Raw genomic sequence first — 12,738 nt, 5'->3', positions numbered from 1 at the left:
TGTTGGTAGTTTATCCGTGGGGTCAATCTTGCCTTTGAATTTTCACAGCATGTTTTTTTTTTCTCCACAAGAGAGAATCATAATCTCTCATATAGAGAGATAGAGAAAACATACAACTACATGCAACTCCAATACCAGAAAAGTCACTCTGTCTTTTTTCCAATTAAGTAATTTATTTAACTAATATACACAAGCTGGTTCCATCCCTCTCTATCAAGTCCAAAGAAAACCGTCTATTTCTCGCACCCTAGCTCCCCCTATTTTTTTTAATCTAAAGTTGCAATCACAGATTCCAAAGCTTTACCGAAATCCAAGTTTGGATCTTCCCAATTGATAGATCCTGAAGTGGCTGGTTTTGATGCTTGTGGGTTGGCCATTTTTTGATATTCAGCTTTAGCTTGGGCAATTAATTTTTCTTCGTGTTTCCATTGTTTAGCAGCTTGTTGTTTGGCAAATGACGATTCCAATGAGTATCTGTGGTAAGCACCGTAGAAAATACCAGCTCCCAAAGCGGAGTATCTTAACACATTGAACGTAGTGGACATTGTTAAATGGACTTGTGTGGTTATATAATCTCTTTGCAACTTTGAAAACTTTTCTTTTTTTTTTTTTTTTTCGTTTCTCCCTCGGTGGTGTCATTGCGCTACCTTATTCCATCTAGTAATATCATTGGTTGAATAGTATGCATTTAATAGAGTCACGTGATTAAATTGATAAAATATTGCAATTGGGTGATGTAAATTCACTCGCAAGGCCATTTCTGGGGTTATTTGAAGCTATATGGAGTTTCATGATCTGTTGAAGGTAAATGGATAAAGACATCTTGCATATTTTGCAACATGAGTACAGACACAATCGCTCTCTCAAATTGAGACAAATTAAACAAAGGAGGATAAGTAGGTGCACAGAGGCCATATACAGGTTCTGGTATTTTTCTTATATTCTCCAGTTGCGACTTATACAAACTCTTTTGCTTGTGGAGCAATACGAAGCTTGGCTATTGCGAGAGAGTTTTTGCAAGAATATTGATGCAAATATTTGATGAAGTGGAGGAAACTTTGAATTGTGTGTTTCCCTACTTTATTAAAACATCCCACCAGAAGTGCATGTGCTTGTCCCAAAGGGAAGAGACAAAGAGTAAATGGTTCGGATATCCCTGCTTACTACACATCCAGCTTGTGTAGCTTTTACACTTGCCACAGTCTTAATTTTACAGCCGACTTCATCACGTGCAATTCGGAGCTGTATGTCCGATTGCGTTTATTTCTTTTTTTTTTCTTTTTTTGTTCAAAATGTAACAAATTAGAAACCAAAAGAGGACTTGGGTCATAGGGCTATTCGACAGCACCTATGAATACATGCTATTTTCAACAAGAGTATTCAAATATTGTTTTATAATAGCCATTATAGCCATGTTACTTTCAGTTTTTTCAAAACGATCTGTACCTTTTGGTCGCAGTATACTAAATTCATCATCCATCTTATCAACACGATCGTTTTCATTCACCAGCTCCTCCTCCTCCTCCTCCTCAAATGGCAATTCATCATGGAACTCACATAGTAGTAGCAAGTCATATTCAACTTCCTCCTCATCATCGACAGCATCAAATACACAGTCTGCATCTACACCACCAGCTACGACTAGCACCGCTTCACTAAATTATGATAGTGCATTGACAACGTTTTCCAACTACAATGTTGCCGTTGCTTACCAACCAAAAGATAGAAAGCCAAGCTCAAACATGTTTAAGAAATCCAAGTCGAGTCCTGCTTTGGATTCGCCAAGTGGTGAAGATAACTTGTTTGTGTCGTCACAAGTGCTGGATGGATCAATTGCAGTGGGAGTAGCAGATGGAGTTGGAGGCTGGTCTGAAGCTGGATATGACTCGTCTGCTATATCCCGAGAGCTATGTTCAAGTATGAGAAAGGGATTTGAAACAAGTGGAGATGCAGCAACATCTCCCAAATCAGTATTAGACCATGCATTTAAAGAAGTTTTGGAGTCGGAAGCGGTTGAAATTGGTGGCACTACAGCGTGTTTGGGAGTTTTCACTCCTGATTTGAAATTGCATGTGGCTAATCTAGGCGACTCATGGTGTGGATTATTTAGAGAGTATAAACTTGTCAAGGAGACGAATTTCCAAACACATAATTTCAACACCCCTTACCAACTAGCAAAGATCCCACAACATATATTGAGGAAAGCTGCTATGGAGGGTAGAAGATATATCATTGATGAACCTAAATTGGCTGATGAATACTCATGGGATTTAAAGAAGGGGGATATAGTCATGTTTGCCACTGATGGAGTTACTGATAATGTTGTTCCACAGGATATTGAGTTGTTTTTGAAGGACCATTTAGATGACAAGAAGAATGCTAAATTGGATCAAGTTGCAAAAAAATTTGTTAGTGAAGTGGTGAAAGTAAGTAAAGATGGAAATTTCCCTAGTGCTTTTGCTCAAGAGTTATCTAGGTTGACTGGACAAAAGTACTTGGGTGGTAAAGAGGATGATATAACCGTTGTACTTGTAAAAGTTGTATAGAAAGTTAAAAGGAAATATACCTTACATGTCGAATTGGTTGTGTCGCATTTGCCAAATGTGCGACATTGGTTCTCGAATTAAACGAAAATTTATTCATTGTTATCCCCCCAACAAAAAGTATCGCTCTACATGGCCCACTACGTTTAATGTCAAAACACTCGGAGTCACAACTGTTTGCAGATGATAGGGCTCAACTGCCATCAAAGAGCGGCCCAGTTACACCCACCAAGAAAATTAACAAGATATCAGTATCAGAGAGAGGCTTCAGCATAGGCGACTTTACAAAAAGAGATACAAGTCCAGGATCACCCAGTAGAAACGGAATAACTCGCTCGCATTGGAAACAGTCGCAACTGCAAGCACATTTGAATTGTAAAATATGTGGCAAGAGGTTGAATGTCAAGAATGGGATTGTAAATTGTCGAAAATGTGGAGAACTATTCTGTAATGATCATACTCATTACCGTGTCAAGTTGAGAAATCCTGTTGGAAGTGAAAAGATACCGCAGTATGAGTCTTCCAAAGATGGGATTTGGTGTCGATGTTGTGAAACGTGCTTTGAAGGAAGTCGAGTGACTGAAGTTTATGTACGAGATCGCACACGAGATTTCAGCATCAAGAGACAAGAGCAGTTGGACTTGAACAAGTTACATCGGACTAAAGTACAACGTAATTTCATCAAGTTGGCCAACTTTATGGTGGAAAAGAAAAGTGCTCAACAAAAGTCCATCTTTTCATTTTTTCACAATATCGATGATGAAGAAAAGGGAATTGTGGGAGCAAATTGGGCCATCGATAACAGTGTAACTAATTGTACCATTTGTTTCACTAGATTCAATTTCTTGATTAGGAAACACCATTGTCGATTGTGTGGAGAAATTGTATGTGATGATTCAAATGGAGTACGACGGAACTGTTCAATGTTTGTTCCATTAGCGGTGTTTGTTGAAAAGCTACCCAATTTGAACTACTCGGCAAAATTTAGAGATGAGTTTGATTTACGCGATGATGAACTACGATTTAGATGTTGTGTGAATTGTAAAAATGCATTGTTACACGATTGGAAACGAGATCATGATTCTGATGATTTTTATTATGAGGAGATATTTGCCCTTTATGAAGGAATGCTTCTACAAAAACTGGTTATTGAAAAATTGATGCCTGTGTATGAGCAAGGTACAAGTACTGAAGATGAAGCAAAGACGGGCCACAAGTTGACTATGAGTTTGAAAGATTTGGAGAATCTGATTTTATATTTCAAAAAGAAGTTTTTCCACAAGGAAGGGGACACGTTACTAGTTCGTCAAGAGTACCTTCATTATAACCGTATGTTGTTGAATATTTACCAAGGCATGGCTACTTTTCTCCATGATAACTTGATTGAGTATAAAGCTATTAGCGATAGGAATAAGCCACAAGAGTTGGCTTCACCAAAGGAAGAGAACAGTCCACCAGTTCCACGGTTGACAAAGAAGCAAATACGTGAGTTGCGAGAACAGTTGATGGTGTTGAATGAGCAAAAGTTTCTCGTTGAGGGTCAAATACAACAGTTTACCAAAGACCGAAAGTTTGATGAGTTGAATTCATTGATTACCAATAAAGAAGAGATTTCAGCGACAATCGCACAATTAGAGGAGGAGTTGGGTGAATTTGGGTTCTAGGGAAGAAAAAGTGTATCTTGTCTATGTATGCAATTAAATTCTATGAAAAACATCTATCTACTTCTTTATATTAGAATCGGTTGAAAACGAAGCTGTGTCTTCGTCATGACGTCGACTAATGACTCTATCTAGTCCTTCTCTTTGGCTTTCTTCTTGTTCCAATCTCCTCTCCTCTTCAACTTCTTCTCTATCTTCCTCATCAGTATCACGATGACTCAATTCACTTTCGTCATCAGACTTCTTTTGCTTATTATCATCATAATGAACCCATTTCTTCATCAAAGTGACTAGGAAATTCGCCGTCATCACCTGTTCAGCTTGATACAAGACTAAAGGAACCAACAATATTCCCAATTTGGGATTATGAGCACCATATTGCGATGACACCAAAGACACACCCAATGCAGCAGTCTTTGCTGGACCACACAACATCACAGCCACAGTATCTCTCTTATTATAATAAAATGGATTAAACACTTTATAAGTCCAACGATATGCTCTTGATGAATTTTCATTGGGCAATTCCCATAACCAGCGCTTAATAACATAAGGCCGTGAATAAACAAATGCAATAACTGTAAAAAACAAGTAGATTCCAATATTGAAAAATACCAAAAATATGATTGATGCATGAGATACACTAGTGAATGCATGTTGAGCAAATGCAGTCGAAAATGAATGAAACATAATCAACAACAACATAAATGATCCAACTTTGCTCAATTTGAAAGTGGTTAATGTCCATTTTGTTTGCTTGGGAAACACATTTTGTACAACTTGACCAACAAATAACGGTACAAATACACTTAGACCCAATTGTTTCATTGTCAGTCTATAAAGGTCTCCAACTGAGCTCGTTCCAGCTGTTTGATGACTTGGATTACCAAAATCCCAAGTGCCTGTCATGTACATTTGAATCAAGGCTGGTGTAATAAAAGCACCCAAGATATTACCGATGAACACCTCACACAAGGTCAAAATATCATTCCCATCAGCTTGTTTCGTCATGACAACATTTGAAGACACAGTAGTTGGACATGCATGAGTAACAATCAACCCAACAAGAACCCAATCATCAATCTGACCATCATGTGCAGCTTTTATACCACATGCAATTCCATAAATTATCGCACTCGTCATTAAAAACGACATTGATAAAACAGTAAAATGTGCTCTCCAATTCAACGCATTAATAACCAACTGTTTTGTGGACATTGATAATCCACTAATGAGGAAAATGACTGCAACTGCACCGTACCCGATGGAATATTCACCCTTGACAGTGCCTCCTTCTTTAGCAAATTCAGGATATGAATGAGCAAGGGCAACGAAAACCCCCAATAGGATAAAAAACCATTGTCCTAGTAGAAAATCAAACACCTTTTTCAGCCATATGTATGCTTTATGTTGTTTTATATTTTGTAGTGTTTCTGAAAATGTCATACTGGAGTTAGCATAAATGCAGCGGGTCTTTGAGGAAGTGGGTAGATTGTATCTGATAGACTATGCGGGACCCTTGGTGAAATAGGTGGTCAGTTATGTTTAGAAGAAATGATGCTTGTATATATACAAACTTTTTGCTTTTCTTTTTTTTTCTTCTTTTCTTTTAAGCTCGGTTAATCTTCTAATCTGGGGGCATATATACATTGAAGTAAAGAGAGATAACTTAGTAAGTAAATTTAGTAGTTTCTACTATTTCTAAAAGACGTTCAGATAGATAAGAGTAACTACCCTCCATATACAGTTGAATATGTTCCATGTTCCTATACAAAAATGCTGTCAATTGAGGTTCCTGAAAAGCAATATCTGTCATGGTTGATATCGGACCGGTGTATGTTTTTTTTTTTTTTCTGTTTCTTTCTGTTTTTGCTTTAATACGCGCATAAGGAAATGAGAACATACGGCATTATCCGTTGATTAACTAAACTCTTACTTTTATCTAATCACGTGCAATGTCATAAAAATAAAATAGCAGTGTCGTGAAACTAATAACCACGACACTGAAAAAATTAAACGACACTAATACACTTTCCTAATTGAGAAGAATTGTAAACAACATTGAACATATATGCACATTGAAGTTTTTATTATCACAACAAAGCAAAACAAACTTGAAAATGTTAATTGCATCTTGGTCTTTCTTTGTAAAACATAGACTGAATCTTATCATTCAACTGCTATCAATAACAAATCAAATAAGTTACTATATATCGTCAAAGGCATTCAAATCCATCATATCATGAGGTTGCAGGAAAATACACCTGATTTCCCAGAATTTGTCAATAACTTCTGGGGCTCTTCTCCAGAAGCTAGTTTTGGTATCATCACAACAAGGATAAAAGATGCTTTATCAACACTTAACGAACTTATACAGTTTTACCATGAAAAAGTCAATATCGAAAAGGAGTATAGCAAACGATTGGAAAAACTATCGTCTAAATTTCCATTGGGTACACATGAAACTGGTTCGATGAAGAAATCACTCGACAAGTTACATATTGAAAACCAGTTTATGATTGATTGTAATACAAAGTTTATAAAGTCAATACTGGAATCCAACTTGGAAAAACTTGAGCAATTTCATAGTTTGTATGTGAAGAAAGTGGACAAGTTGAAACATCACATGAATAAAGTTATCATAAGGCGAGCTTCAGCTTTAAAGGACTTGCACCATTATAAGGACAAATATCAAGAAGAATGCAGGGCTATAAAATCACTCAAATTGTCACTACAGACGACTTGGGGTAAAGAATTGGAAAAGAATGAGAGCAGGTATCAGAAGTTGGCATCGTCAATAAATCAAACAGTTAAAAATTACCAATATGCAATATCAGTGTACAAAGATATCAACGAGATTTACAAAAGAGATTGGAGTATATCGATTAATGATTTCTATAAATTGGAAATTGAAAGAATTCAGGTAATGAAGATCAATTGTTTCACATATTGCAATAATATAGCTACTTTGTGTGTGGATTTGGATCAATCAGTCGATTTAGCAAGATCTACTTTTGCTTTGGTACAACCACAAACTGATATACAAGAGTTTAGTGATAATTACGGAACAGGAAATAAGATATATGACGATCCACCATTTGTTGATTATATGACTGGATGTGATGAGCCAACTATTGGATATAAGCTACTGAATTTGCACAATCCTGACCATAACGAAATTTTATCTAGGACATATTCAACTTATTCATCATCACCACACAGGACAAATGGGTCTGTACCGTCAAGTCACACTGATCAGTACTACGACCAAAAATCGACAGCACCAAAGTACTCCAAGGAGCCTACAAATCACCATGAAATGACACCAACTCCTAAATCTAAGTTGTACAATATCAATACCCCTTACAACAAGGATCTACCACCAATATCCAACGACCATCACAATACAACACCTACTCCAAGAGCCAAATTATTCACCACTACCCCAGCTAAGGATCTCCCACCAATATCCAACTACCATTTCGATATGACACCAACACCAAAAGCCAACATATTCAATAACAACTCACCACACCACCAGACACTCGCTCCACCAACAACGACACCAACAACTACACTTACTCAATCATCCAAATTATCACCATACAAGCATCATCACACACCCTCGAGAAAACCACCAGAGGATCTCTTATCACACAAGACACATTCAACTATCAGTTCCAACCCTGAAAATGACTTGTTCTCCACAAAAGATGAGCGATTGACCAATAGTCAAGGATCATCAAACTATAGTTCTGAACGTAATTGGGCATCACCAAGACGGAGAGAAAAGCAATTACAAGAAATGCAAGATCAAATCACTCGAAGAGCAACTAATGAATTCAACAAGCGTCGTAATCATCCACAAGAGACATCAAAGCAAGAGACTAAAGTGCCAATAATGAAGGATTTCTCAATCGATTTCATTGCCAAGGCGTTGGAAGATTTGAACTCGGGTGGAGATGGAGATGTTAATCAGTTCAGAAGGTCGGTTAGAAGTAATGGCTCAAGTCCAGCTAAACCAAGACCGAAATCGGACTACATTGACGATCATAATGAAGTTGCACAACGTTATGATTCAATAAACTTTTCACGACCAAAATCAATGATTGATGTCGTTGAAAAACCAAAATATACGACACAGGCACCACCACCTTCACAGGAACAGAACACTCTGCCATATGATAAATACAAGCATCGTGGTTTCCCAAAATCTCCTAAATCAGCCAAACCACAAACCCCATTCATGTTGCAACCTAAAATCACTCCAGTCAACCACAAAACATATATCAGTATAGCAACAGCCAGGTACTCTTTCAAACCACAAGAGGAAGGTGAGTTGTACTTCCGTAAAGGTTGGGAAATGTTTATCATTCACAAACAAGAGGATAATTGGTTTGTTTGTGAATTGGGTCCTAATTGTGATGAATTTAATGGTAAAATTGGATTAGTTCCTGGGAATTATATAATTGAACATTGATTGGGAGTGATTTTATGTGGTTTGTATTCAATAATGTATTATAATATACCCGTTAATAACTGTCTACGTTGCTTTACTCTCCAGTTTTGTCTCAATCTGTGGTACTTAAGGGTTCTACCGTCGCAAGGTAATATCTCCTAGTCATCTAGTTGATACAGATTGTTGATAGAAAGGGTGTTATATGTAAGCCACCCTAAGCTCTTTGTCTTAATTACCGAGGGATATACGAAAACAAACAGAATTGAACTCTCTCATTGTTTAAGAATTTTCGAATTTCGCGTTTTTAATGCACAATTACTTAAAAGTTGCGAAAAACAATAAAAACTTAAAACTCCACTTCTTCTTCTTCTTCTTCTTCTTTCACAAACGCCAAATACATTCTAAACGCCAAATCAAACTCAAAACAGTAGAAGCTTATATAGAAAGACGCAGAAGAAGAAAAATCTTTCATTTTACGTATAACTCTTTCTTTACAAACACACCCACACTCGTTCAAGTTATCATGTTGTTTAAATCAGTTTTAACTTACTTATCACTTGCCTCCACTGTCTTCAGTCTTGCTCCTATTGAAGTTCGTGGTAATGCCTTTTGGAATACCGAAACTGGTAAACGTTTCTACATTAGAGGTGTCGATTACCAACCGGGAGGATCCTCAGAATTAGAAGACCCCTTAGCTGATACTGATGTATGTGAACGTGATATTCCATATTTCAAACAATTGGGTCTCAACACAATTCGTGTTTATTCAGTCGACAATACCAAGAATCATGATGAATGTATGGATAAGTTGGCTGAAGCTGGTATTTATGTTGTTTTGGATGTCAACACCCCACATTCATCCATTACTAGATCAGATGCCAAGTGTTCATACAATACTGATTATTTACAAGAAGTTTTCGCTTCAGCTCAAACATTTGCTCAATATAATAACACATTGGGATTCTTTGCTGGAAATGAAGTGATCAACGATGGTCCTTCGTTGGAGGCTGCTCCTTATGTCAAAGCCGTTGTGAGAGATTTGAAAACTTTCCTCAAGAATAGAAACTACAGAGCCATCCCTGTAGGATATTCAGCAGCCAGTGTTGATGAATACAGATTAGCTTCTGGATTGTACTTCAACTGTGGTGATGATGACTTGGCTAGAATCGACATGTATGGAATCAATGATTACTCCTGGTGTGGAGATGCAAGTATGACCACATCTCAATATTCACAAGAAATGAAGGATTTCAAAAACTTCACCATCCCATTATTCTTCTCCGAATTTGGATGTAATGCCAAATCACCAAGACCATTTACTGAAATTGAAAAGATTTACTCGACTGATATGTCTAGTGTATTTTCTGGTGGTTTGGTTTATGAATATTCAGAAGAGGATAGCCACTACGGATTGGTTTCATTAGATGGAGATGATGTCTCTACAAATGAAGATTTTAAAAACTTACAACTGCAATTCAACAAGACTGAAGATCCAAGTGGAGATGGTGGATACTTGAAATCTGATGGCGGTAACAACTGTCCATCCAAATCATCAAATTGGAACGTAACTGAAGAAATCCCAGATACTCCAGGTGGAGCCATCAAATATGTTAAAGGGTTGGCGGAACCAACAGGTCATGGATTCAACGCTTATGTTCAACGTAACTGTAATGGTAACGACAATGTTGATGATTCAGGTAATTACACACAAACAATTGGAGCTTCAACTCATTCTGCTTCTGCTGCTACTCTGTCGGGTTCTGCATCTGGACAACTGTCTGTATCATCTACTGGTCAATCTTCATCTACCTCTACTGGCTCAAAAGACAATGGCGGTGTTGCTGTTGTTGCTACGAGTAGCTGTCTTGGATTATTGGCTTTAATTGCTGGCTTTGTTGCTATTTAGAACGGAGGCAGAGGAAATAGTGATTTTATATTTCTATATACACGTAGTACCTAATACATTAGAAGTTTTGTCTTGAGTGGTAAACATTGACGACATGTATGCATCTTTCAAAAATTACTCATGCTTGCTGTAAGGTCAGAAATGCCTTCCCTACATATTCTTTAGTCCAGAGTTCTGTGTGGTTATTAATAATATTATTATCTGTCATTGCAAAAATAAATTTATGTGCTCTTTGCACTGTCCTTTCACTTAATTGTTGCATAAAAATGTTTTGGTGCAACCTACTTTTCCAATCCTATACAGTGTAAAAAAATGGCATCGGGCCCATACCAAGTTTAGGTCGGAAGTTAGGTCGATATTTCTAGGTCTTAGTACGAGTACCATACCAATTTTGTACGAACATACTCAAAGTAATTTTTTCGCAACAATTTCTAACCTAAAATATCTAAGCAACCTATACAAAAATAAATTTAGTAAATACGCTAATACCGTATTTATAACAAGTAGATCCAATTGACTATCCGGGATGGATATATCAACACACTCTTCGTCCTTGAGATATCGTGAAACTCAATTTTAAAGAAGCCCATTTTTTCTTTTTTTTTTTTTTTTTTTTTTTTTTTTTTTAAACTATGCAAATGTGACTCAGGATGCATCAATATTTTCAAAACAATCCTGATAGAGTCATACTATACTCATAATACTTTAGTATCAACACCCGTACGCAATAACTAGAAACCAAAACTATAAATACCCACACAAAGTGTAAAGTGAAGGAAGAGATGTCTTTCTATCCCAACACTTCTCATTAACACTCTCCCCATGATTTCATTAAGTGATCTTCCCGCAGATATCCTTGAGAATATTATCCAGCACTTGAATCAGTTCCAAGCACTCAAACTTGCTCCGTTGCATTCCAAATTTCAAAATGTGGTTAAACGGAAACTTTATAGTCACATCTTTGTATACGGGGAGTATGTTAACGAGGATAGATATATGTTAGATGAATTGTTGGCAGATCCAGAAGTTAATAAGATTCATGAAACCATCAACAACGCAATGACAAATAAGTGGACCGTGGTTCACGAATATTCTATTAAACGCCATTTATCACAGATGGATCCTAACCAGCCTATAATTTATCTTGAGATGAATAGCGAATTCGAACCGACGTTGAAGTCAATTCTCGAGTATTTCAAATCGATTAAATATCTCACACCGGCAAGGGAGAAATGGAGTAAAGATCCAGAATTGGACTGTCTGGTACCTAGCGCCAGAGGAACATTTTACAATGCCTACAATATCAGTGGAGAATGGTCCAAGAAGATTCATGAAAATCCAAACAAGTTTGACTACATACACAAGGTCGACATCGACATGGCAGATTTGCACTATTTCAACCAACTACCAAAGTTAAAACATCTTTGTGTCCACATAAAGCCTCACCATGAGCAAATTCAGCTTTTTCCATGCACTTTAAAGCTACACACTCTCAAAGTATACTGTGAAAATTCAGAATTTGACATTAAGAAGTATTTTGACACTTTACATATTCGGCACCTTAGCATAGATAGTCCTCGTGACCCAGAAATCATTTTTGGAACTGGAAGTCTTGATGATGTTTATCCTTCATTAAAAGTGTTAGTTATTTCTCAGGACTTTGCCAATTATAACCATGAATTGAGTAATTCCACCTTTGACTTGTTCAAAAAATTTAACCACTTGTCTCATGCGAGCTTGAATGAATTTCACATAAAAACATTCGGGTACAGCGAGGATCTTGTTCAAGACATATGCAAACTAACTTTACGATTCCCAAATACTAGTATAAATTGGTGGGATTTAGACCTTTTTGAATGCAAGGATGACCTTTTACTACTGGCAGTCGCCCCTCGTATGGCCCCCTCGTGTATTGGGTTTTACTGGGATACCGAACGACCAAATATGGGCCTTGAAGCGCTTCCTCCCTATAGTGAGCCGTATCATGCTTGTAGGACTCATACTATAATGTCAGAAGATCACGAGGAAAAGATTGTGAAGTTTGAAACTCCTTTTCCGGTATAATATTTTTAGACATGATCTTTAAAGAGTGGCGAGGAGGAGTAAAAGTTTTATCCCATTTCTCCTTATACAACTTGAAATAAGTAGATTTCTATTTTACTAATAAAA

General features: G+C 37.0%; 7 protein-coding genes across 7 annotated transcripts; 5 read left to right on the top strand and 2 right to left on the bottom strand. All coding sequences in view use genetic code 12, as the record gives it.

The window, feature by feature from the left end:
* Window positions 1–266: 266 nt before the first annotated feature.
* I9W82_003468 (F1F0 ATP synthase subunit e) lies at window positions 267–545 on the bottom strand (the record flags this gene model as incomplete). Its single annotated transcript, XM_067692436.1, has 1 exon — window positions 267–545. The coding sequence occupies one exon, from the start codon at window positions 543–545 to the stop codon at window positions 267–269; it is 279 nt and encodes a 92-aa protein (XP_067547866.1).
* Window positions 546–1,412: 867 nt separating this feature from the next.
* On the top strand, window positions 1,413–2,546 carry PTC7 (type 2C protein phosphatase; the record flags this gene model as incomplete). Its single annotated transcript, XM_067692435.1, has 1 exon — window positions 1,413–2,546. One exon carries the CDS (start codon window positions 1,413–1,415, stop codon window positions 2,544–2,546), a length of 1,134 nt encoding a protein of 377 aa, XP_067547865.1.
* Window positions 2,547–2,692: 146 nt separating this feature from the next.
* PEP7 (Pep7p) lies at window positions 2,693–4,207 on the top strand (the record flags this gene model as incomplete). Its single annotated transcript, XM_067692434.1, has 1 exon — window positions 2,693–4,207. The coding sequence occupies one exon, from the start codon at window positions 2,693–2,695 to the stop codon at window positions 4,205–4,207; it is 1,515 nt and encodes a 504-aa protein (XP_067547864.1).
* A 57-nt stretch (window positions 4,208–4,264) lies between these two features.
* Window positions 4,265–5,650, bottom strand: RCH1 (Rch1p; the record flags this gene model as incomplete). The annotated part of the gene is made up of 1 exon (XM_067692433.1): window positions 4,265–5,650. The coding sequence occupies one exon, from the start codon at window positions 5,648–5,650 to the stop codon at window positions 4,265–4,267; it is 1,386 nt and encodes a 461-aa protein (XP_067547863.1).
* A 796-nt stretch (window positions 5,651–6,446) lies between these two features.
* Window positions 6,447–8,684, top strand: HOF1 (formin-binding protein; the record flags this gene model as incomplete). Its single annotated transcript, XM_067692432.1, has 1 exon — window positions 6,447–8,684. The coding sequence occupies one exon, from the start codon at window positions 6,447–6,449 to the stop codon at window positions 8,682–8,684; it is 2,238 nt and encodes a 745-aa protein (XP_067547862.1).
* A 502-nt stretch (window positions 8,685–9,186) lies between these two features.
* I9W82_003463 (gel1) lies at window positions 9,187–10,569 on the top strand (the record flags this gene model as incomplete). The annotated part of the gene is made up of 1 exon (XM_067692431.1): window positions 9,187–10,569. One exon carries the CDS (start codon window positions 9,187–9,189, stop codon window positions 10,567–10,569), a length of 1,383 nt encoding a protein of 460 aa, XP_067547861.1.
* Window positions 10,570–11,391: 822 nt separating this feature from the next.
* I9W82_003462 (uncharacterized protein) lies at window positions 11,392–12,633 on the top strand (the record flags this gene model as incomplete). Its single annotated transcript, XM_067692430.1, has 1 exon — window positions 11,392–12,633. One exon carries the CDS (start codon window positions 11,392–11,394, stop codon window positions 12,631–12,633), a length of 1,242 nt encoding a protein of 413 aa, XP_067547860.1.
* Between the last annotated feature and the right edge of the window lie 105 nt (window positions 12,634–12,738).

Source organism: Candida metapsilosis (assembly GCF_017655625.1).
Source record: "Candida metapsilosis strain BP57 chromosome Unknown scaffold4, whole genome shotgun sequence".
NCBI classification, from domain to species: Eukaryota; Fungi; Ascomycota; class Pichiomycetes; order Serinales; family Debaryomycetaceae; genus Lodderomyces; species Lodderomyces metapsilosis.
The sequence above is the reverse complement of the archived record's forward strand: the minus strand, read 5'-3'. Positions and strand labels throughout refer to the sequence as shown.